This window comes from Filicampus tigris, chromosome 3, assembly GCF_054856515.1.
Source record: "Filicampus tigris isolate MCC_2025a chromosome 3, RoL_Ftig_1.0, whole genome shotgun sequence".
Taxonomy (NCBI): domain Eukaryota; kingdom Metazoa; phylum Chordata; class Actinopteri; order Syngnathiformes; family Syngnathidae; genus Filicampus; species Filicampus tigris.
The window spans coordinates 25,426,182-25,446,947 of NC_141219.1; the positions used below are offsets into that span (position 1 = coordinate 25,426,182).

Genomic DNA, 20,766 nt, shown 5'->3' on the forward strand with positions numbered 1-20,766 from the left:
CCATGACTCGCCTCCAGGTGCTGGTGCTCTGGTGTCTTCAGTTGGTGCTTAGAAGTGGATTCTGGCTGCACCCAAAATACTTTGGGGCATCTCAACGTAAAACTTGATTGTAATGTTCTTAAATGCGGTGACAAACATAGCCATGGTGGGCAAGAAACAATGGGTTGATTTGATCAAAATGGACTATGTGATCAACTAATCAACAATAACTGCTGATTTATAATGAAAATGTTACAATTATATACAGTTACTGTACAAACACTATACTGTCAATATAATACTAATGATTAAAATCTTGTAGTTTGCTACAGTAGTTTTGTAGGGGTTTGTACTTTTTTAAAATTATTTTTTTTTAATTTCAATGAGTGCCCTGTAAAGGGTTGGTTCATGGTTAATGTTCATTTAAAGTTTACTTGCATCTCTGATGAAAAAAAATCTATAAAAAATTGTTGACCGGTGACCATGGATTATTTGTTATGCTCCCCAAAAAGAAGTGATACAACTAAAACATGAAATATATATATATATATATATATATATATATAGAGAGAGAGAGACTGTTCTAACCTTAACCAATCCGCAGTGTCAATTGATGATCAGTTTGACTGCTGTTTGCACATGCGCAGTGTCGATTGACGATGAACTGTTTCGTCATCCCGCCACGTACTATTCGATGCAACCAAACTTCTCATTGCTTAGACAGACGTGTAAACTGACCAATGAAAAAGAAAGGCTACGACTCGGCCCTCCCATTAGCCGACTGAAACAGGCTACTTGCCGACAGAGGTCCTGCTCGAGAGGAGGCAGAAGAGAATTATTCAAGAAATTATTATTTTTTTACAGCCACATTAACGTGAGTATACAATAAAGTCACATTGAATCTCTTTTGTGATGGATGTTACATTATCGCGTTAACAAAATCCGATCAGAATTAGGTTATTTTTGTTGCTTGGGGGTTCAACAACTAGAAGTGTCAGTGCCAATTCCAGTGCCAGTGCTAAGGCTAACGTCAACAGTTCCCTTTGGAACCCAGTTAGACGAGGTTTGATGACGTGACTGAAACATCACAGGCGACATTATCGTTCCGGGCCATGTGACATTAACGGTCCTAAAAGTTTGATATTAGTTGATGTTGAAACTATTCTTATATCTTAAAAGATGTGGTGGAGTCGTGTCCTGCTAATCAGCTGGGTTCTGGTGCTGATCCAGCTGCTCACTTTGGAGGCAGTTCCCATCAGTAAGGACAGGACCAAAATTAAAGAGCCAGAGGTCAGAATTGAAGATGCTCCTGCTAGTGTGGTAAGTTTTTCCCAACCCTTTTATCATTCAGATTTGAATCATTTTGTCTCGACACACCAGTAAAACGGATTTACAAATATAAACTTTAATTTATAATTGAAATGTAGACCAGGGGTGTCAAACATATTTCAATTGTGGGTTACATGTTATTTAGGGTTTCCCTAAGAGAGCTGTTATGCTACTGAAAATCAAGAGAATATTGACGTGTATTGTTATGTCCGTGGAATTAAGGAAAGGCATAAATAAAAGCCTTACTTAATAAACTGCTTAGTGCTTTATAGAAGGACTTAAAAGACAATCTACATCTTTGAATCGTTTCAACAAGTCCTGTAAACAAATCATGTAGAATATGTTTCTCAAAAAGAAACGATCCTAGACATGCGGGATATAATGTGCAAAGAGGCCATATATCAGCATATGCAGCAACACACATTTCCTGACCGTTATTTGGCTCAAAAAATGAGTCAACTAGGGCTACAATCACACTGCAGGGCGTGATGACCAATTTGAGATTTTTTGCTGAATCTGATCTTTTTATGTTACTCATTCACAGTCCAAAAACGAATGTGACTTTCGAATGTGAAATCAAATGTGTCGGTTATGTGATCCGTATGCGCACAAAGCACATGCACCCAAAAAAAAGACGTCACATGGCACAGTGTTTATGGAAGTAAATTTCGTCCCATGTGTAGGGGCTTGTTTTATCATCTCATATCGCCAGAGTAGCCAGGTGGGATGAAGTACAAATATTTTGGGGATATGAGGCGATGCTCCTCGATCATAGTGACGTCTACCAAAGATGACATCAGATGACCAACACCACAAATGTCAATTTTAATTAAATGAATGTCAAATTTAAAGACAACAACTGTTTCTCAGAAGAACTTTGCAGATTCAGGGATGATGTCGGTAGTCTCCTGAGCGGTCTTTCCACCCGCCCGCCTCGAGGAAATGTTGGGCTTTTGTTGACGTATAGGTCAGATGTGTGCGGGTGAGCGTACCCCACCTGCAAACTTTAACCACTCTAACTTATTAAGACACTCAAACTTATTAAAATGCTCTTCATGTGTTACTTGGCACCTGTTTTCAATCTCAGAACAGGTTTTCAGTTCTGCCAACAAAAGACTTCATGCTTATTATTTCTCACCTGACTTGAAGTGTACTGTAAAAGTACTTAGTAAATTCTACTGGTCCGTCATTTGTCAGCGGCCTGGGTACCCGTCCGTCACTCGTCACTCGTCAATTTTTGCGACGAACCGAACTGTAATCGTCACTCCGCCAGTTAATTCGGACGTGGTTAGTGATGATTACATTTATCCGTCCATCATTTAAAAAAAAAAAGTCCCATCCCATCATTCGTCAATTGTCAGCAAACTGGGCATCCGTCAATGACGGACTGACGGACCAAGTCGCCAGTCTGACGGAATGCCCACCTCTGAAAACTGACATAAAGGACAAAAGATGATTAAACATTGTATATTTACACACCACACTGATGTATTCGGCCAAATTTTTGTGTCCAGTTGTTTAGGTTCCTAATGACTATGTATTGTTTAATACCGCTGTATATGATTTCAGTCACGTGGCATGATTTTTTTTTTTTTTTTTTTGAACATTTGATTGTTTCTTCTGCTAAAGGACACTGGGCTCCACTATGACCGCTACCTCAGAGAAGTCATCGATTTTCTCGAAAAAGATGAACATTTCAGAGAAAAACTCCATAATACAGACATGGAAGATATCAAGGTAAAAGCTTTGCTTTACGACTCGGAGTATGTATGTGATGTAGGATGAGGAAAACTGATCAGTCACTCGCTTCTCCTCCTTCAACAAACAGAATTTCATGTGCAAACTCAAAAGTAGTGAGTTACAGTATGTCACTCCGATGCTACGGCGTCTTAATCTTCAACGCTGAAAGCTGCATTTCAAGCCTCTTTCAGACACTTTTATGGATTTTTACCATTCCCGTATGAAGGGAATAGCAGAAGCAGCATTTAGATGGTGCCCAAAATGAAACCCTTTCCATCCAAATGGAATGTATTGAAATAATTAGAATCATTGGTATGTTTGTGTTTGCTACATTTTTGTTCCAACAACTAATGTTGAATAATGTATACCTCCAGCAAGGTAAACTTGCCAAAGAGCTGGACTTTGTCAGCCACCACGTCAGAACCAAACTGGACGAGTTGAAGAGGCAGGAGGTAAATCGACTCAGGACCCTCATCAAGGCTCGGCATGACCTTGAAGGTGGAAATGGTAAGTTAAGTGTGTGTGTGGGGGGGGGGGGACATTTATGTAACCTAAAATGCTGTAACAGTACATGTGTCACCTCATTAGATATTGCAGTGGACCACCAGGCGCTGCTGCAACAGTTTGAATACTTGAATCATATGAACCCACACACCTTTGAAGTGGATGACCTGGATCGCCTGATAAAATCGGTAATACGGATGGCCAGCAGAAATATTTGCACGCTCGCTCCTTGATTTGGAAGACTTTGCTTTGCGAAGGATTTGTAGTCATACTGTTCAGACAACTATGAGGAAGATCTGGAGAGAGCAGTGCCTGTCAACAGCCAACAACGTAGGCATCGGTAGTTAGAGGTTGACTAAAGTAGCTCACCTGGGATCGATGACAATTGTTTCAGACATGCTTTCCTCCTTGCTAAAGGAAAATGATTTCCAGGCTGTCATATTATTGCTGACCTAATTGGGCAAATTAGCATCTTGTTTGTGCGTCAAGGCCACTAACGATCTGGAGAACTTCGACAAAGAGAGACACGAGGAGTTCAAGCGCTACGAAATGATGAAGGAGCACGACAGGCAGGAGCACCTGAAGACGCTGGATGAAGACGAGCGAAAGCGAGAGGAGGAGCACTACGAGGAGCTGAGGAAAAAACACGCCGACCACCCCAAAGTCAACCACCCGGTAAGTCTGCACTCACACTCACTTGTTATGCTTGGTTCGAGGGATAAAGGGATATTATTTTGAGAAATGTAGCATCATGTCGACTACATTGAAAATGTTGAAATGAGGCGTTACTCTTGCAGGGTAGCCAGAATCAACTCAAGGAAGTGTGGGAAGATACTGATGGCTTAGACCCGGAGGATTTTGATCCCAAAACGTTCTTCAATTTGCACGGTAAGGCATTCTTTCAGTGTGCCACGTTCTCTGCTTCCAAGAACAAGACACACCCACGCACACTTCAGGCAATCGCGTCTTTGTCTTTCTGCCTGATGCAGACACCAATGGAGATGGCTTCTTTGATGAACAGGAACTGGAGTCGCTGTTCACCAAGGAGGTGAGAAGTCATGTCAGGTTGATGTTTTGGCAAAATAGTGGCTGACTGTTGCTCGCTGACATTTCAGCTGGAAAAACTCTACGATCCCACCAATGAGGAGGATGATATGGTGGAAATGGAGGAGGAGAGATTACGCATGAGGGAGCACGTCATGAACGAGGTATAGCACAACTGTTGAAATCTGAACTTCACCAGCAACAATGTAATCTTTTAATTCGCCTTCCACCGCTATGCGGTGCCGTTGTTTGTAACCTGTCGTCACGCATTAAAAAGTTCATCGTACACTATTAGTTATTTCGTGCGCCCCGTTTATTGACCCGGAACGCTTGCAGGTGGATTCGAACAAAGACAGGCTGGTCTCTTTAGATGAGTTTCTGACTGCTACAAATAAAAAAGAATTCTTGGAGCCGGATAGCTGGGAGGTAAGACACAAAAGACGACAAACATTGTCATCGTGTCAACAAATTCAAGGACTATAAAATGGAACTGGGCTCATGTGTTGCTTGTAGACTTTGGAGCAGAACCAGGCTTACACGGATGAGGAGATGAGGGAGTTTGAGGAGCACCTCATTCGCCAAGAGCAGGAGCTCCACCAGAAATCGGCTGACCTTCAGAAACAGAGAGATGAGCTGCAGAGGCAACAGGAGCAGCTCAATGCGCAGCAAGTTGAGTTGCAACAGGTGAGGACACCGGCGTTTGAATATATACACACACACACACGCGCGCGCGGAAAAAATTGTTGGTAGCCCTCTGCTAATGGAAGGAAAAACTCCACGGTCGACAACGCTGATTGTGGTTCATTTCAAAAAGTGGAACTCATCAAGTCACGGCACACGGACTAATGATTTTATTTGTTTCAATTTTGATGTTTATGGATTACAGCTAATAAAAAGTCCAAATTCACCATCTTAACAAATTTGAATGTTAACATTAGTAACCATGGAAATGATTTTTTAATTCATATAAAAATTTGTTAGAATTGGTCTTCTGAAAAGTGTTTTTCAGTTTAAGTAGTCTCCAGTATGTAATATATAAATTTCACCTTTTGAATCAAATGACTGAAATAAAATAACTTTTCACACGCGGATTGCATTTGTTCTTTCCAGGCTGTCGATCACATGGAACGACTCAAGGCTGACAAACTAGAGAACCCTCCTGAGGTCCACGGTAGGTTCGGGTTCATTTTCTCTTCATGGTTTTAGCGCATAGGCCGTTGTCTGACAATTCTGATTGGCGTCTTGGGCGCAGTCGAAGGAAACGCCATCCCAGAGAGCCACGCGGTCGACAATCAACAGCAATACCACCAGGAGGCCCTGGTCCAAGAGCACCAACCTGCAGATCAGGTTCCTCAGGATGTGTCTCAGGACCAGAGTCAACACCAGAATCAGCAGGTGGGCGAGCAGGCGCACCAGGATCTGCCTCCAGGTCACCAAGAAAGCCCGCAAATTGAGAACCACCTGCCATAAGGTCTTCAACAGCTGGACTTTTGCAATTTCGTCTAATCTAAGTGTGTCTAGCCTTTTCCACCATGATGACTGGTCGGTGCTTTGGGACACACTCAGGATGGACAAGCACACCAGATGAACAATACCGGTTTTGGGTGCCCGATTTAAGAAATACAAAATGGAATTTCAGGAGCAATTTGTCAACATACGGTAATGACAGCAAAAGGGACATTTGAGGAGTAACAATACATTAACTTTCTAGGCCTGTGGAAAAAGTCACTTTAAATGGAACACCAGAGTACTTTTATGTAAATTTTTGATTTATTTTTCTTTTAAGACTAGACCTCTCATTAATACTTTGACTGAAATGCATCTTTTATTTTGTATCCTATCAATGATGACCTAAATTGCCATAAAGAACACAAGTGTTTTGTGGCATCTTCGTCTATGCATTAAGCTAATGCAAGCAATCATTCTCTGTTAAAGTGATAAATTAGAGCACTGATCTGCCAATACTGAAAAAGGTGATCATGATTTTTGGAATTTGAATTAGGCTCAGGACTTCTTTTAGCAAACTGGAACACCCCAGTCATTTGATTGGTGTTAAACGTCAGAGTTGGAGGTCGTTTACATTTTAGTGGACATTTTATTCGATCATATTTAATTGAACTCCTTCAGTACTAGACTTTTTCAGACCTTCTGTGAAAAGACAAATATGGCATTGGGATAGAATGAGTTTTAAAAGACAGCTATTGGTAAAAACACATTTTTTAAAAATTGAACTGCAAAATATTAGCATTTGGTGTTTTTGTTGCATTTAATCTTTTTGACTACTGAATTTAAAAAAAGGGCAAAAAGAGGCCATACAAGTGCAGTCTCGTCTTAATGCAGGAACACTATGTATTCAGCGCACATCTGTGATATGATGTATCTGAAGGATTGAAATCTTTGGTCAGTTGTAGTGTCCGTTGACATGCCATGCAGTGTTGTGGTTTCAATTCATCTTTTCTTTTCATCTGCAAAACAGCATGTTGTATTTTTTTTTCCCCCGGCTATTATTTCTCTGTGCCAAGAGGTTTTCTTTGTGAAAATACTGCATAATGGTTTGCACAATACGTACAAGTGGTTCTGTTATTGCTTGCTGCTGGATTTGTCAGTGTATGTTGCTACTGTATGCCTCAGTTCAAGACATTAAATGATTACATCCATTCAGTTGGCGCAAGTGATCTTACTTGTAACTAGCCAACTGAGGTTCTCATATTTACAGAACTGCACAGCCATACTATTGTCTTCCTTCAGAGTAACACAAGAAAATGCCTTGTCATAGAGCACAGCTTTATTGAACAGCCTTGACTGATACCATATAAAGAGGTGATGGTGATAGATTAAAAAATAATTTGTCATGTCTACAAGATGAAAAGGGAACCAACAAGCACATGCCAGCGGAAAAATCTCCTGTGAATCTTTTTTGACAGTGGCAGGGTATTTTTTGCATTCATTTTGTACAAAAAATAAATTAATGAAATCTTTCAAGTTTACAGGAATACTGTATGTAGTTGTTTATATCGCACATAACTTGCTGATAATCCTACACGCAGTTGGGAAACTCCTCATTTTATGTTAAAACATTTCGAGAAAACGGGCAGACAAAGGCAGACTGAATCAGATAAACAGGCCGGGAATTAAACAACAAAAAAGATTGTTAATGAGAAATGAAACATTACAAAAGTGAGTTTGAGTGAGCACATTCCAAAAATCCTGAATGTTCAATGTTGAGCAACGAGCCGGTCATTAGGATCGCATTGCCTGAGCGTTACCCCGAGACAATCCTCGAGGACCCTGGGCAGCTCCCCGTTTGTTGTAACCTTGTTGGTAGCCCTCCTGCAACACACACCAGGAACACACACACCTTTTCACATATCAAGTTCAGTAAATGCTCCCCCCCCCCCCCCCCCCCACATTGAAAAGAATTTGACATTTTTTGGGGGGCATTTAGAAATGATCAAATAATCACCCTCTGGTAGTTGTTACTCGAGTAGTCCCGTGTCCCAGTGTTAAATTGGCTTTGACCATAACCACCGCTGGGAGGGTTAGAAAAGGGAGGACGGTAAACTTCATATGCCCCTGATGACAAAAAGAAGAACAATTGTCCTACCCTTGTGTGTGTTTGTTCGTTTTAGGTTCAGCATCAATCTCATATGATATCTTAAAACACGGGTGGGTCCACCTCATTGTATATCACACATCACTAATTCGCGGCACGGCTCGGTTTCTATCCCCCCTCGCCCTCCCCCAAGGGAATCTATAACTACAATGTGGCCCAATGATAGATGAGTTCCAATTAGAAGAACGTACCTCTAAATCCATTCGAGGAGCCTCGGTAGCCATTCACGGCACCTCTGCTGTTCCTTGCTCCGCCCCGGGACATGGTGGCCCTGCTGTTGTACAAGGCCTGGCCCGGCTGTCCGAAACCTGCGCTGGGCGACGAGTCTTCATGCACCACTGTTGAAGGCATGACCTGGGCTTGGGGCTGGAACCCGGCAACGACTGGAGGGCCACGCATGACTTAATACATTTCAATTACACACGGCATTTGCAGTATTGGGGGGAAAAAAAAAAGTCAATCGCCATTGCTCGCTCACCAGATTGCAATGTCTCCTGTGGTATGTCAGGCTGGTCCGCAGCAGGCTCTGATCGACCACTAAAACTCTGCCCATAGCCCCCAGGAAACTGGGACGGCTTTCGAGTGTCTGCTTGACCGCCCGCTGGTGGCGCAGGTCCGCTCATACTAAATGCCTAAAAAAAGAGAATCAACATTTCTAAATGACAGACCAAATAAAAAGAATATAACCCACTCAAAGTGCCCATAGATGATCAAAAATTGAAGGAGTGAGAATGGAGAGAGAGCAACATATCACTACTCAGAAGAAAGGAAATGAAATGACAGGTAGCACTGAGAAAAAAAAAAAGAGAAGACATGCACACGTTGGCTGTACTTCATTCGGGTGAAGTGGTTCAGGATTGGACACGAAGCATTACCGCTTGCACTGACTGGAAGGGCGCAGCATTGACATTGATGCCCCCAGTGTGGCTCGGTTTGGAGGCAGGTGGGAAGGCAGAAGACAGGGAACAAGAGGCAGACGACTGCTCAGGTGACAGAGACATTGCAGACTGGAGGGTTCGGAAAGGGGGCGCAGGAGGTGCGAAAAAAAAAAAAAAACAGGATTGTGGAGAGGTGAATGGAAAAGAAACTCGAGTTAGGCGCCCTTGAAGCGACAATATGTAGTCATTTGAGTAATTGACATTCCTTTCATTAACATTGCAAAAAAGTATGAACATCTATTTTCAAGGCAAAACCGAGTCTCTAGCAGGGGTCACCAACATGGTGCTCCAGTGCATTAAGTAGCCCCCAACGACCACATGAGTAGCCCACTGGCCTGTTCTAAAAATAACTAACCAGTTGATGGCACATTGTGATTTCCTAAGAATGTTGTCGAAAGTGTATGTTGCTACTTTGCGCTTTATGTGCAGCAAAATATGAATTGTTTTACACGAGACTGTACGAGTACGTACAGGTGCTGTCCATCGTGTACTTAGCTGTAAGCCAATCCAACTCACTATAGAGGGCGCTATATAGAGGAAAGGGAGTGATTGCGAAGACACGCAAAGAGTCATTGGTTTGACTTCTTCAATTCTATCCGCGTTGATCATCATATTAATGACTACGAAGTGTTAGCTATGGAAAGGGCCACTGTTATTATTGTTATTGTTGTTATTCTCTTTCTGCTACTTACTTGTGAGGGCTCCTTTGGTCCTGTCACCACACTCATCAGAGGAAGTCTGGACTCCGAGTGAGCTATGCAAGGGGAGAATATTTCAGTCTCAGTTTGCGATTCGGTTTGGAGAGGATCGAGCATTTTATTTTCCAGCTTGAAACTTTACATGGGAACTTTATCCGATGAATATTTGAAAGATGCAGAAAGTTGCACTCATCCCTGGGAATCTATTACATTTGACTGAATATTTACATTTTACACACACTGTACCATATACGTTTGGCTTTGCCGTAAGACAAGCAATACATTATAGATTGCAGGAAGCGTGTTGGGCACAGTGGTTAGCCTTCCTAATATTCAAGCTCCAATGTGGGTTATACTACAGCATAGGGGTGGGCGATATGGGCTAAAAAAAAAAACTTGATAACGATAATTTGATGATAGTCAACAAATATTATTTTAAATCTGCACTTGCTTCACAGAACAATTATAGATAGATAGCGTTTGTGAACAATAACTCTTGTTTGTATTTTAAACTGCTTCATACAGCTTCTGCAAAACATAACGTCTACGGCAATATTTAACAATGAAGAACTAAAAATTATGACTAGACTTACATTGATTTTTGGGAATATTCATGTCATTTAAATGTCTCCTATTATTCCATAATGATGAGACATATATAATGACATATTGAGCTGCAGTAAGTACTGATGCACCACTGCCAACGAGAAATCAGAATGAGAAAAAGGTGTTTACTACAACAATCAGAATGGGGAAAAAAAACAACCTTATTTGATATGTGATTTGTGTGACGGTGTATTAGTTTCACTAAAAAAAAAAAAAAAAAAAGACGTCACGACAATACCCATTTTCATACATTGGTCATCGTATTCGGAATAAAGTTGAAGAACAAAACTGCAATTTACCGAAAAGTGCATTTTCCCACTCATTCATCGCTGTGATATGTAGACTTGTGACTTGTTTGGGTGTATCCTGGCATCACACTAATAAGCCGTCGTAGTTTGTGCAACAACATGCCTCGGGAATACAGGCTAGTTATGAATGACGCGGACTACAAGCGTGTCAACTGAATGTTAACCGAACATCCAGGCTGTCACGTTTGACTTGCTCGCTAAAGTATCGCGTGCGTGCGTTTGTTGGCTCAACTCGGCGACTGTTTTCTGAGTGTGTGTGTTTACTAAGCTTTTCTTTAGCGTGCTTGGGCGGTCGCCAAGTTTTCCTCGTAATCCATATGGCCCGTTGCTCTTCTCGGTGACCGTTTTGGCACATCTAACAATGTTATTCCCACCGACGCCAGTCTTGTCAACTCCAAACCATTTACAGACTACGGACGACGTGGACTCGCGCCTTGCTTTGAATCCCCGCTGGACACTCCTCCATATTTCAAACATAGCTTGGCTGCAGTGCGAACAGAGTCACGTGACCGGGTCCTGCCCACTGATTCGGCGAATGACTATCACTTCCTCCTCCTCTGCCGTCCATGCACACTGATTTGCCGAATGAGGATTTCAGAATTTTCTCATATTTTGCAGCCATCGACTGACTCGTTTTGCTTTTCGAGGCAGTATTGGTGCTCGATAATGTAAAATTGCACTTCGTGAAAGCAAGATTGACGATGATATCGATGACGATATATATCGCCCAACACCTACTACAGCATACCATTGTAGTGGGCAAAAAGTCATACAAACTTAATTATCTGTCACTGTATGACCACTCTAACGAAGAAGCCAGTGAGGGTATAAGGCAGCGTACTCACATGAGGCACAGGCTAACTGTTGGAGGTCCACAGTCTGTACAGGCTTCATAGGTTGGGCTGACACAATGGCCGGGTCGAGGGCCTGGCCATCAAAATCCAACACGGAGTCCTTGTGGGACCAAACAGTGGTAAATCATGGTGTAAACATACAGGCAAGGAGATGTGATGTCAAGATGTGGATGCACTGGGCTTTCGCGGGGGATCATGGTTTTTTTTTGCTGCTGAGACGTAGAGGTATGACATTATTTATGAGAGACTAACACAGACCACAATGGCGTTTTAGCCTTCTTGGGTTTCCATATATTGCTTTACCGGAGCAACCGCTATTTCAATTCTTTGCTGGATTGCTGCAAATCGTAGAGTACTCCGACATTACGCTCGCACCAACCCAAACCGTGGTTCCTGTCACCTGCATGAAGTTATATGTCCCTTGCATCTGGGCCATGAGGTCTTGCAGCGCCTGCTTTCTGATCACCGGGTCAGTCGACGGAGATGGACTGACGGCGACGCTCGGTTCTGGTGGCAGCTGGGCACGGGGTTGGTGCTGGAGGGAATTCACCATCTTGGGGTGTACAAAAGAATACATGTTAGCAAAACTATTTGGACAGAGGGTGCGCACATTGTGGACAAACGCAGCATACCTGCATGTCCATTGACCACTCCTCCACGTGTTCCGCGTCCGTACTGCTGTAAGTGCTCTCCGGGACAAACTGTCTATTTACAAACTGCAACAAACAACAGACAATAGAAGTTGGCCGCAAAAGAGACGTCATTTCAGTGCTATTTTTCTGAAGCAGTACAATGGGTACGGCGATCTCACCTCTGTGGTTTCCAATTGCACCGGCTGCGGAGGATTTTCAGTAACTGCTGCTTCTTAAACAGAAATTTAAAAAGCTTTGAGCTTCCTGCTGCACATTTTATACAAGCATCTTCTTATTGTGTTGAAACCTACCAGGTTCATATGTTTGCTCCGCCACGTTAGAATCAGCCACCACTGTTGGCTTTTCCTGCTTTTCCTCTTCCACCTCCTCTTCCTCCTCGCATGTTCCATTTCGACCACTTTGTGCTCTGTCAAAGTAGCCGCTCTGGAGCAACTTGTCCATGATGTCCTTCAGAGATTTGTCTGGAACAAGATCATCATCAAGTGAGATCATTCAAGGGCGAGCGGAATTCAGTCACATCATATCACCATAACAAGCATCAAAATGAGAGGGAAAGTGTCATTTAAATTGCAGAGTGCAGTTCAGCGTCGTGTCGAGCTGCAGACTTAAGAGACAAGGTCGTGCACAAACTTTATTAGATACATCAGCAAAATAAGATTCAATATATATAAGTCCGGTGTCCAAAAAAATATCTGCGTCACTAAGCTTTTGACTAGTGAAGTGTCAACTGACGCAAAAAAGGAAAAAGGGTGGAGGAAACAGAACATTAACATTGATAGAAATCCAGTTTAACGTGGTTTTCTGCTATTCTAATTTCTGGTTAAAACAGATGTCAGTAAACAATGAAGTAAGAGAACCCGTTTCATATTCTTGACACATCTCAAAACGGTTGCAGGAGCATTGGAAATGCTTACATGACGTTCCTGCCACGGCCTTGTCCCTGCCCTCCAGCAGTTCCCACAAGTGCAGTGAGGCCTCTTCATATTGTTCACTCAACCTGGAAGTTAATGAGGAAACACGCTACACCATTCATTCGGCGTATTGTAGCGTGCCGTTACATTTTCCCAACACATGAATACGTCTTATGTTTCATGAGGCACGGATAAACGAGCAGGACCAACACACCTGACGTCGCAGTTGCGATCGGGTCCCACGAGTTTGTAGAACTCGTCGAGGGATGCGAGATCAGCATCCGTGAGCAGGGAGGAGCCCGAAGCGTCGGGCCGCGCCAGATCTTGTCTGACGTTGTCGTCCCCCAACTGGTCCAATAAAAACTGCAGCTCCAAAACCGTCTTCAGTCGCCGTTGCTCCATTTCCTCTCGCTGCAGCTGTTGGCGCCGTGCCGTTTTCTTCAAGGTCTTCTGAATCTAAACACACACCGTGGCTCTTTTATATTAAATCATGAAAAAAAAAAAACACAGCACCAACCATGTGGAAACATGGTGTAGACACGTTTTAGGCCACAGTCGACAACGGGATGGACGCGAGACAACGCAGGGTGAAGGGATGGCAAACGTGACAGGCCGTGATTGCCCGGAAATATTTTTAAAGTGTCAAAAATATTCGCTATGGCAGTAAGATGACAAAGGGCCATAGCAAAACAGGGTAAATGTAACCAAATCTGACAGTACGTAATATGGAATATCAAAAACTTGGTGGTAGAGGAAGGAGAAGCCTATGTGTTCTCCAGCATCTCATAATCGCCACCAACAAGTTACAACTCTTCTAAAGCAAAGGCATGTGTTTAACTACAAAGCCCGGACTGGCCCGTCAGCTCAAGATGTCAGAGTATTGTTTTGCTTGCTTCCTGTCATACCTCTTGTTCCCTGGCCTTCTGTGTTCAAGTACTGTGATTTTATGTTTGTTTTTTTCCTTTGCTCGGTGTACAAGAAGTGCTTCAGTTCTTTGACCTTCGGTACTTTTTTCTTTTTCGTTTTGTGTAGAGAGCATTTTGTTTCGCTCCGTTGGTTCCTTTGTTTCATTTGTGGCTCCATCCACCACTTTTTGTTGGTGTAGTATCACAGGTTTTTGTCCTCGTGACAACACTTTGTCATTGTTGTTTTTTTAACATCACACTTGATTTGTGCCACTTTGATGGAATAAAGCTTGTGCAACTGCTCCCAAACACTTATGTCTATGTGGTGGTCCATTCTCTGGCCGTTGGCCAGACCTTGACAGTTCATTTTGTGGAAAGCCTCGACAAAATATGAGCTCAAAGAAGGATCCCATCAGAACATGACAGGCCCAAATGGAACGTAGTGGCAACCATGACAGACGGTGGGCCGAACCGTAGTGTGCCTCTGGGAAACAGCAGCTTTGTCCCCCAAGGCAAGTCACAGGTACTGTGATGGACCATAAAAAAACTGAGCAAGATTTGAATTTTGAGGGAAAAAATTGTCAATATCCCACAGTATACTTCGTTTTGAGCTCACATAGCTCCTGGGAACACAGTGTAAACATAGCTTAAATATACTGTACACTGCGTGGATATTCCCGACCAGAAGTTGTTTTTACAATCCCGACCAGAGGTTGGTTTTACAACTGGCCACTTTGTAGTTATGGTTGCCCTCATGGGGATGTAATGTATAAATCAATAGAGGTGTATTCATACACAAAAATCACAATTTGGTTCATATTTTGAATTTTAAGTTAGTGTTCAATAGAGTACAGTACGGGAATAAAATGCTGAATACACTGCTTTTGTTTCATGTAAAAAATAAGTGTTTAAACATTTTCTTTCTGGGAGTGTGCCAAATGCAAACAAAAGCAACAGCAACAGTTGGAACAGTGTGAATTTATTATACTATAAAAACACTCATACAGGAAGTCCTCAATTTACGAACGAGTTCCGTTCCTACACTGGCGATGTAACCTGAATTTCCGCGTATTTCGGAGTTCATCGTTAAAGTCGAAATTTATGTCAAAATGTAAAATTTAAAAGGCCTCAAGCGGACCACCGGAACACCACTCAAAACTAGAGATAGACCGATTATCGGCTGGGCCGATTATCGGGTCCGGTATTTGGCATTGTGGCGCTTGTCGGCATCGGCCTTTTTTTTTTTTTCCATTTCAAGGCCGATAAATTAAAAGATGTTTATTGCAGCTTGCTGCGGCATGGTTCTCTCTCTCTCTCTCTCTCTCTGTGCTGCTCAGCTGGCCCTACCTCCAAAGCAGATTGGCCCGCCCACAGCACCATCTGATTGGTTATTGTGCAGTGTGTAACAGCCAATCAGCGGAAAGCTGCCTGTGTCTCTCTCGCTAGAGCAGCACAGCACACCGAGCACAGCACTCGCTACGTGAGCAGCACGGCACAGGGGAAATTCAAGCTATTACACAGACTTTGAGGAAATGTTGTTAAATGTCAGTCTACGACAACTGTCAACCACTTCTAACATTACTATGAGCCCTTCTGTGTCTTATAAACACAAGGGGCAGTTCTGCTTGCCACGGTAAGATTTCTAATTGACTTGAAGCAAAGTGCGTGTAACGCACGTTATGAAAAGCTAAACTGGACTCAACTTTATTCATAGAGCATTTTGAAACAACCACCGCTCCATACAAAGTAGTGCTGTACATTGACGGCAAAGTACTGTAAGTGAAAGTCCGGTCACATGCATTTAGAGCAAAAAGTGTCACTTTTTTTGCTTCCACAGAAAGTCAGTATGGTGGAGACGGCAGCTGAATGTGCGACACACGAGAATGACAGAACACCCACAAAAAGCAATGGAGAGAAGACACAGCCGTGTTGATGAGATTATTTTTCTGGCTAGTAGCTGCGTTGAGGATGCACTTTTCTGTTTTTGAACTTTAAAACAAAGATGTGTGAAAGATAAACATTTCAGTTATAGTGGATTTTTAGAAAACGATTTACTGTAGTAAACGTTAAGGAGATGTTTGTTTTCATTGAACTATAAGACATGCATCTGAGCCTGGGAGCTCCCGACACTTTTTGTTAGACTTGTAAAACAAAGTTGTCAATTTTCTAAGGTTTAAAATGTTGTAAATCACAAAGGTTTTTTAATATACAGGTGCTTAAAGGCCTTTAAACTAAGTCAAGTGCTGGAGTTTTTATTTTTCTAAATTTTGACACCATTTTAACCCTTTTTTTCCACAAATGAATATCGGCTTTCGGCATCCTAGATCACTAATAATCGGCTTCGGCCCTGAAAAAAGCAGATCGGTCTATCTCCATTCAAAACACCCACGGTGATATATATATAGTCAGGTATATATTCTTTGTATACATTCCACATACAAACGAAAATACATTAAAATAAAAAGCATAAGATGCTGTACTTAGCATTATTGGTGAGAAGTGGATGGAGAAAGAGGATTGGAGGGCGAAAAAGGCAAAAATACTGCCGGCGCGCACGATAAAGACACTCTGCGCATGCTCATCCGCAAGAAATGCTGGTCTTTGTAGTACAGGAAGTGCTTGTATGTGGAAGTGCGTTGTTCCCATTGCAAATACACAAGCAGAGGCAAACATGGTCAGAGACGCAGCACAAAAGCGCACTTTTGGAGCAAGGAGGAAAGCGGCTGCTTCATTCATGTGGTGAGTGACAAAATATAATATTAATAAGCGTTTTATTGACAGTTGAAAGTAACAAGCGGAAATGACATCCATTTGAGTCATGACGCCATGTGTTGCCATACACAGTGGGTTCTACAAACCCAACTCTATCTGCTCAATCATGTAAACGGGATATTCAGAACGTTTCAGATATCTGAATTTTGACTTTAACCCGAATATTGACTGCATGTAAACAAAGTCACTATGGTGATGGGACAAAATGGAGGAGGAGGCACGGGCGTCGTGAAGTCGAAACGTCGTAGGTCGCGTACGCCGTAATTCGAGGACTTCCTGAAACAATGGCAATCATTGCCATTTGTACTACACTACTTTTGCTTGCACTGCACTGATATTCACGGTGGCGTGATGCCATTTCAAATGCACTAACTAGGTTGACATTCTGCTCATGTCGCCGACCATGACATCTGTTCGCCAGAAGATGAGCTGCACTGTGTTTGTTTACAGACTAGGCGTGTGGCGAGAGCACGAGGCCGTTACACCTCTTGTCCCAGACCTAATATGTTCTGCGTTGCAACACTAAATATCACCCCATCATATTTACATCATTGCACAAACAATTGATTTTTATCATTATTATGGTAAGTTTTCAACAGAATTCTCTGGAAATTTTGACTTTGGCTGGCCACATAACAAAAGAAAAAGGTGTGGAGGGTCAGATCCAGCCTGCAAGCTTCAAGTTTGACATCTATGATCTAATTTCTCTATTAAAACTGCTGTTTTGATCAACGAGCATTGTTTCCACCAAGCACTAGTTTAGTTTTTGCATTTTATGCCGCATTTCTATTGTCAAAAATTAATGAATAAGTTAATTGCTCCACCAAGTGATGCCCATTTTTGGGGCGGAGGGGTGGGGGGTGACAAATTTTAAAAAATGGCCAGACTAAGCATGGCTTTAATGATTAATATAATTTTATCTATAAGATAGATAATAGGTTGTCTTCTATCAATGATGCGTGTTTAATGTCACATTTATTCTCTTTCTTCCACTAATGCGCTGGTATGATATCAAACAGATCATGACACTGCTTTCACCATCCAACCTACACACTTTGTAAAAGAAATTCAAACCAGATCCTGCTTTACTCACAAAAGATGGTGAGCCGAACTGACGTGGACATTACCTACTGAAAACTTAGAAAGTTAATGCGCAACAAATTTGGAACAAAAGCAATTTATTTGGACTCACCTCTTGGCCAAGCGTTAGGAAGTTCTTCTGCAGCTCTCGAGCAAACTCAATGTTGGTGATGATCTCCTGGTACTTTGACAAGGCCTCCTTCAGGCACATAATGGAAAAGTGAATTGGACTTCGGTGTATGAAACAGGCGGTATATAAAGTATAAAACCAGACACCATGTACATACCAGCTGATCCTGATTCAGGCTTTCACCTTTGTTCTTCTTTGCTTGATAGTCATCCAATTTCGACTGAAAGAAGGGGGTGGTGTTAAAACATTAGTGTAGATGAGCTAAAACTTAAAATGAGAGATAATCTGAGAAAAATGAACACATCCTTAACACAGACTGATGAATCAAAGAGACACTTTTATTCCAAAAATGGGTTCAAATATGAAAATAGATGCAGTGAGAAAGATTTACAATTGAAATGTCCACCCACAAAGCTTACGAAGTAGCTAACAAAAACATTTCCAGCACACATACACTTGAGATAATCATCTAGTAGCGGAAAGGCAATATAGAAGTTGTGTTGGATTCAAAGTTAATCACAAGGAGGCCTTTAAATCTGTTTTCCACTGTGAAAATAAGAAAAAACGGCATGCTAAGAAACCAAAGGCATTTTCCCTAAATAGTCTTTAGTGATCTTATTTAACTACCGGGAAGATATTACAACAGCTCTCAATATAATCCTGTGCAGTGCCACACCACTGACAGTGTTAATCAAAACTGAGAAATACAGCGTGACCAAAAAAAAAACAGGCCAACTTCAAATAGACATTTCTTATTGTTTTTACGAAATCAAATGCAACTTGAGTTATAAGTAGTTTATTGTGTTTAGAACATCACATTAAAATATTATATTCATTGGCCTTTTCTTGTTCAGAAATCCATTCCAAATTTCCAAATCTTCTTTCGGGGCCCGTTTTTTTTGTGGTCTGTACTCTGTGCTGTGTTGTGGATATGATGATGGTGCTGTTGATACCTTTTTTTTCTCCATGTTGCGAACTTTCTTGTCGAGCACACCAAGAACCTGTTTCATGGCCTCAGACTTACTCCCGTTTCCAACCTCTGGAATGGCAGACTGGACAGCATTGTTGCCAACCATCGCTGAAGGCATCTAAATTGAGTTGAGAGGGAATGCGTGGGTTACTGGTGAATTTGTTCAAACTATTTAATAGATTTTGCAGGGAAACAAGTCAGTGTACGCTAGCAGTTTCTAATGTCCAACTATCACTGTTAGAACGTGAGAAACCCTTCCATTGTTTGGGAGTGGAACATTACTGACTTTTAGGGTACACCTCTACACTTGTCGTGCGCTTCAAAAATAGGATGCTCAGGACAGGAAAAGACACTAGATGCAACAACTGGGCAATATCTTTTTTTTTTATATATATATACTGTAAAACTGAAAATACTGTTGTGAGTCGACAGCGGTTACTTTTAAGAGGCTCAAAATGTTACGTAACGATAGCTAATTGAACAAGACGAACACTTTGACCTTACTCTTAGCATTCGTGACTTGCTGCAGTCTACGGGTGAAACGAAACCAACCTCATTCACGTTCAACTCAATATTGTGTTATTTAATTAGAGATCAACGTTGCTCTCGGTCTCCATGTCCCATTGTTAGCCTGCAAGCTAACCGCTCATTGATGCTATGCGTCTATTTACCCTGTTTCTCCGCTGTCATTTGCGACTACATCGAAAATGACATTTTTGATGTTTCCAAACGGGTTTTCAGGGACTATAAATTTGATTAAACAAACAGAATACGTGAATGCTGCAACAGCTCGTCGTGTGTAGTCGTCTCGGCTGAACATGACAAAAGAGGATTTTGTACTTACTGCCGTTCCAGTGATAGTTGTACAAATTTCATACCTTTATACTCTTTGTCTTCAAAGAGATTTACGTCGACTGGATTAACAACAATTGTAGGTGTGAACTCGGAGGCTTTCTCTTTCTGTGTGGTGTTTGCCCCAGAAAAGATGCTCGGGGTGACACACAACCGGGTGAGGGAGGAACTGCTGCTCTATATGGCTGCTGTTTGGCTGCTCCTGATGCTCAGAGAGGCAAAGCTACAAGGACCCCACAAGGTGCCCAAGACGTTGCCTGAATGAAAGCAGGGCATATCGTACCTACGTTTTACTACGATTCAACTCGAATACATTTTCAAATTGAGATACAGAGCCGACCCAAACCTCCAAAGGCCTGGTGTAAGCAAAACTGGATTTTGAGGCACTGTCTTTCTGCCGGGGTGGCACGGTGGTCGACTGGTTAGCACGTCAGAGGTCGTGGATTCGATCCCGGCTCCGGCCTCCCTGTGTGGAGTATGCATGTTCTCCCCGTGCTTGCGTGGGTTTTCTCCGGGTACTTCAGTTTCCTCCCACATTCCAAAAACATGCTTGGTAGGTTAATTGGACACTCTAAATTGCCCCTAGGTGTGATTGTGAGTGCGGATGTTTGTTTGTCTCTGTGTGCCCTGCGATTGGCTGGCAAGAAGCCCGAAGACTGCTGGGATAGGCTCCAGCATTCCCCGCGACCCTTGTGAGGACAAGCGGTATAGATAATGGTTGGATGGATGTCTTTCTGCCAATACACACATACTAGTATAATAGCAGTATTACACTACAAGGGAACTGGGGTAGATGTACACAATATTCCGAAAAGTACTGATTGGGATACTGAATATAATTTCAATTTACTAAAAGTAACATAAATAAACCGGGTAATAC

The 20,766-nt window shown here is 42.2% G+C and overlaps 2 protein-coding genes across 5 annotated transcripts; one reads left to right on the plus strand and one right to left on the minus strand.

The window, feature by feature from the left end:
• The first annotated feature begins 687 nt into the window (after nt 1-687).
• On the plus strand, nt 688-7,253 carry LOC147150402 (nucleobindin-2-like). The gene is made up of 13 exons (XM_086025306.1): nt 688-853; nt 1,159-1,299; nt 2,938-3,045; nt 3,423-3,555; nt 3,637-3,740; nt 4,042-4,227; nt 4,350-4,440; nt 4,542-4,600; nt 4,668-4,760; nt 4,933-5,022; nt 5,110-5,280; nt 5,707-5,767; nt 5,849-7,253. The coding sequence occupies exons 2-13, from the start codon at nt 1,159-1,161 to the stop codon at nt 6,064-6,066; spliced, it is 1,455 nt and encodes a 484-aa protein (XP_085881432.1). The 5' UTR covers nt 688-853; the 3' UTR covers nt 6,067-7,253.
• Nucleotides 7,254-7,359: 106 nt separating this feature from the next.
• On the minus strand, nt 7,360-20,401 carry LOC147150403 (caprin-1-like). 4 transcript variants are annotated; one of them, XM_086025303.1, is made up of 18 exons: nt 20,233-20,401; nt 19,913-20,143; nt 19,018-19,152; nt 18,222-18,284; nt 18,047-18,133; nt 13,392-13,633; nt 13,181-13,263; nt 12,557-12,727; nt 12,425-12,474; nt 12,246-12,329; nt 12,014-12,166; nt 11,605-11,713; nt 9,840-9,901; nt 9,085-9,216; nt 8,688-8,841; nt 8,401-8,592; nt 8,060-8,169; nt 7,360-7,926 (listed from the first exon to the last, which is right to left on the minus strand). In XM_086025303.1, the coding sequence occupies exons 3-18, from the start codon at nt 19,150-19,152 to the stop codon at nt 7,837-7,839; spliced, it is 1,917 nt and encodes a 638-aa protein (XP_085881429.1). In that variant the 5' UTR covers nt 19,913-20,143; nt 20,233-20,401; the 3' UTR covers nt 7,360-7,836. The 4 variants fall into 4 exon arrangements, with proteins under 4 accessions (XP_085881429.1, XP_085881428.1, XP_085881431.1 ...); XM_086025302.1 differs by having other exon boundaries at nt 12,425-12,477; nt 20,233-20,396; XM_086025305.1 differs by lacking the exon at nt 8,060-8,169 and having other exon boundaries at nt 12,425-12,477; nt 20,233-20,400.
• Nucleotides 20,402-20,766: the final 365 nt, after the last annotated feature.

Coding starts and splice junctions, on each gene's coding strand:
- LOC147150402 (XM_086025306.1), top strand. CDS start 1,159: ATGTGGTGGAGTCGTGTCCTGCTAATCAGCTGGGTTCTGGTGCTGATC. Junction 3,741..4,041: donor TGGATCGCCTGATAAAATCG/GTAATACGGATG, acceptor TTGTGCGTCAAG/GCCACTAACGATCTGGAGAA. Junction 4,761..4,932: donor GGGAGCACGTCATGAACGAG/GTATAGCACAAC, acceptor GAACGCTTGCAG/GTGGATTCGAACAAAGACAG.
- LOC147150403 (XM_086025302.1), bottom strand. CDS start 19,152: ATGCCTTCAGCGATGGTTGGCAACAATGCTGTCCAGTCTGCCATTCCA. Junction 12,167..12,245: donor AGTGGTCAATGGACATGCAG/GTATGCTGCGTT, acceptor GTACACCCCAAG/ATGGTGAATTCCCTCCAGCA. Junction 11,714..12,013: donor GGACATATAACTTCATGCAG/GTGACAGGAACC, acceptor TGGTCCCACAAG/GACTCCGTGTTGGATTTTGA.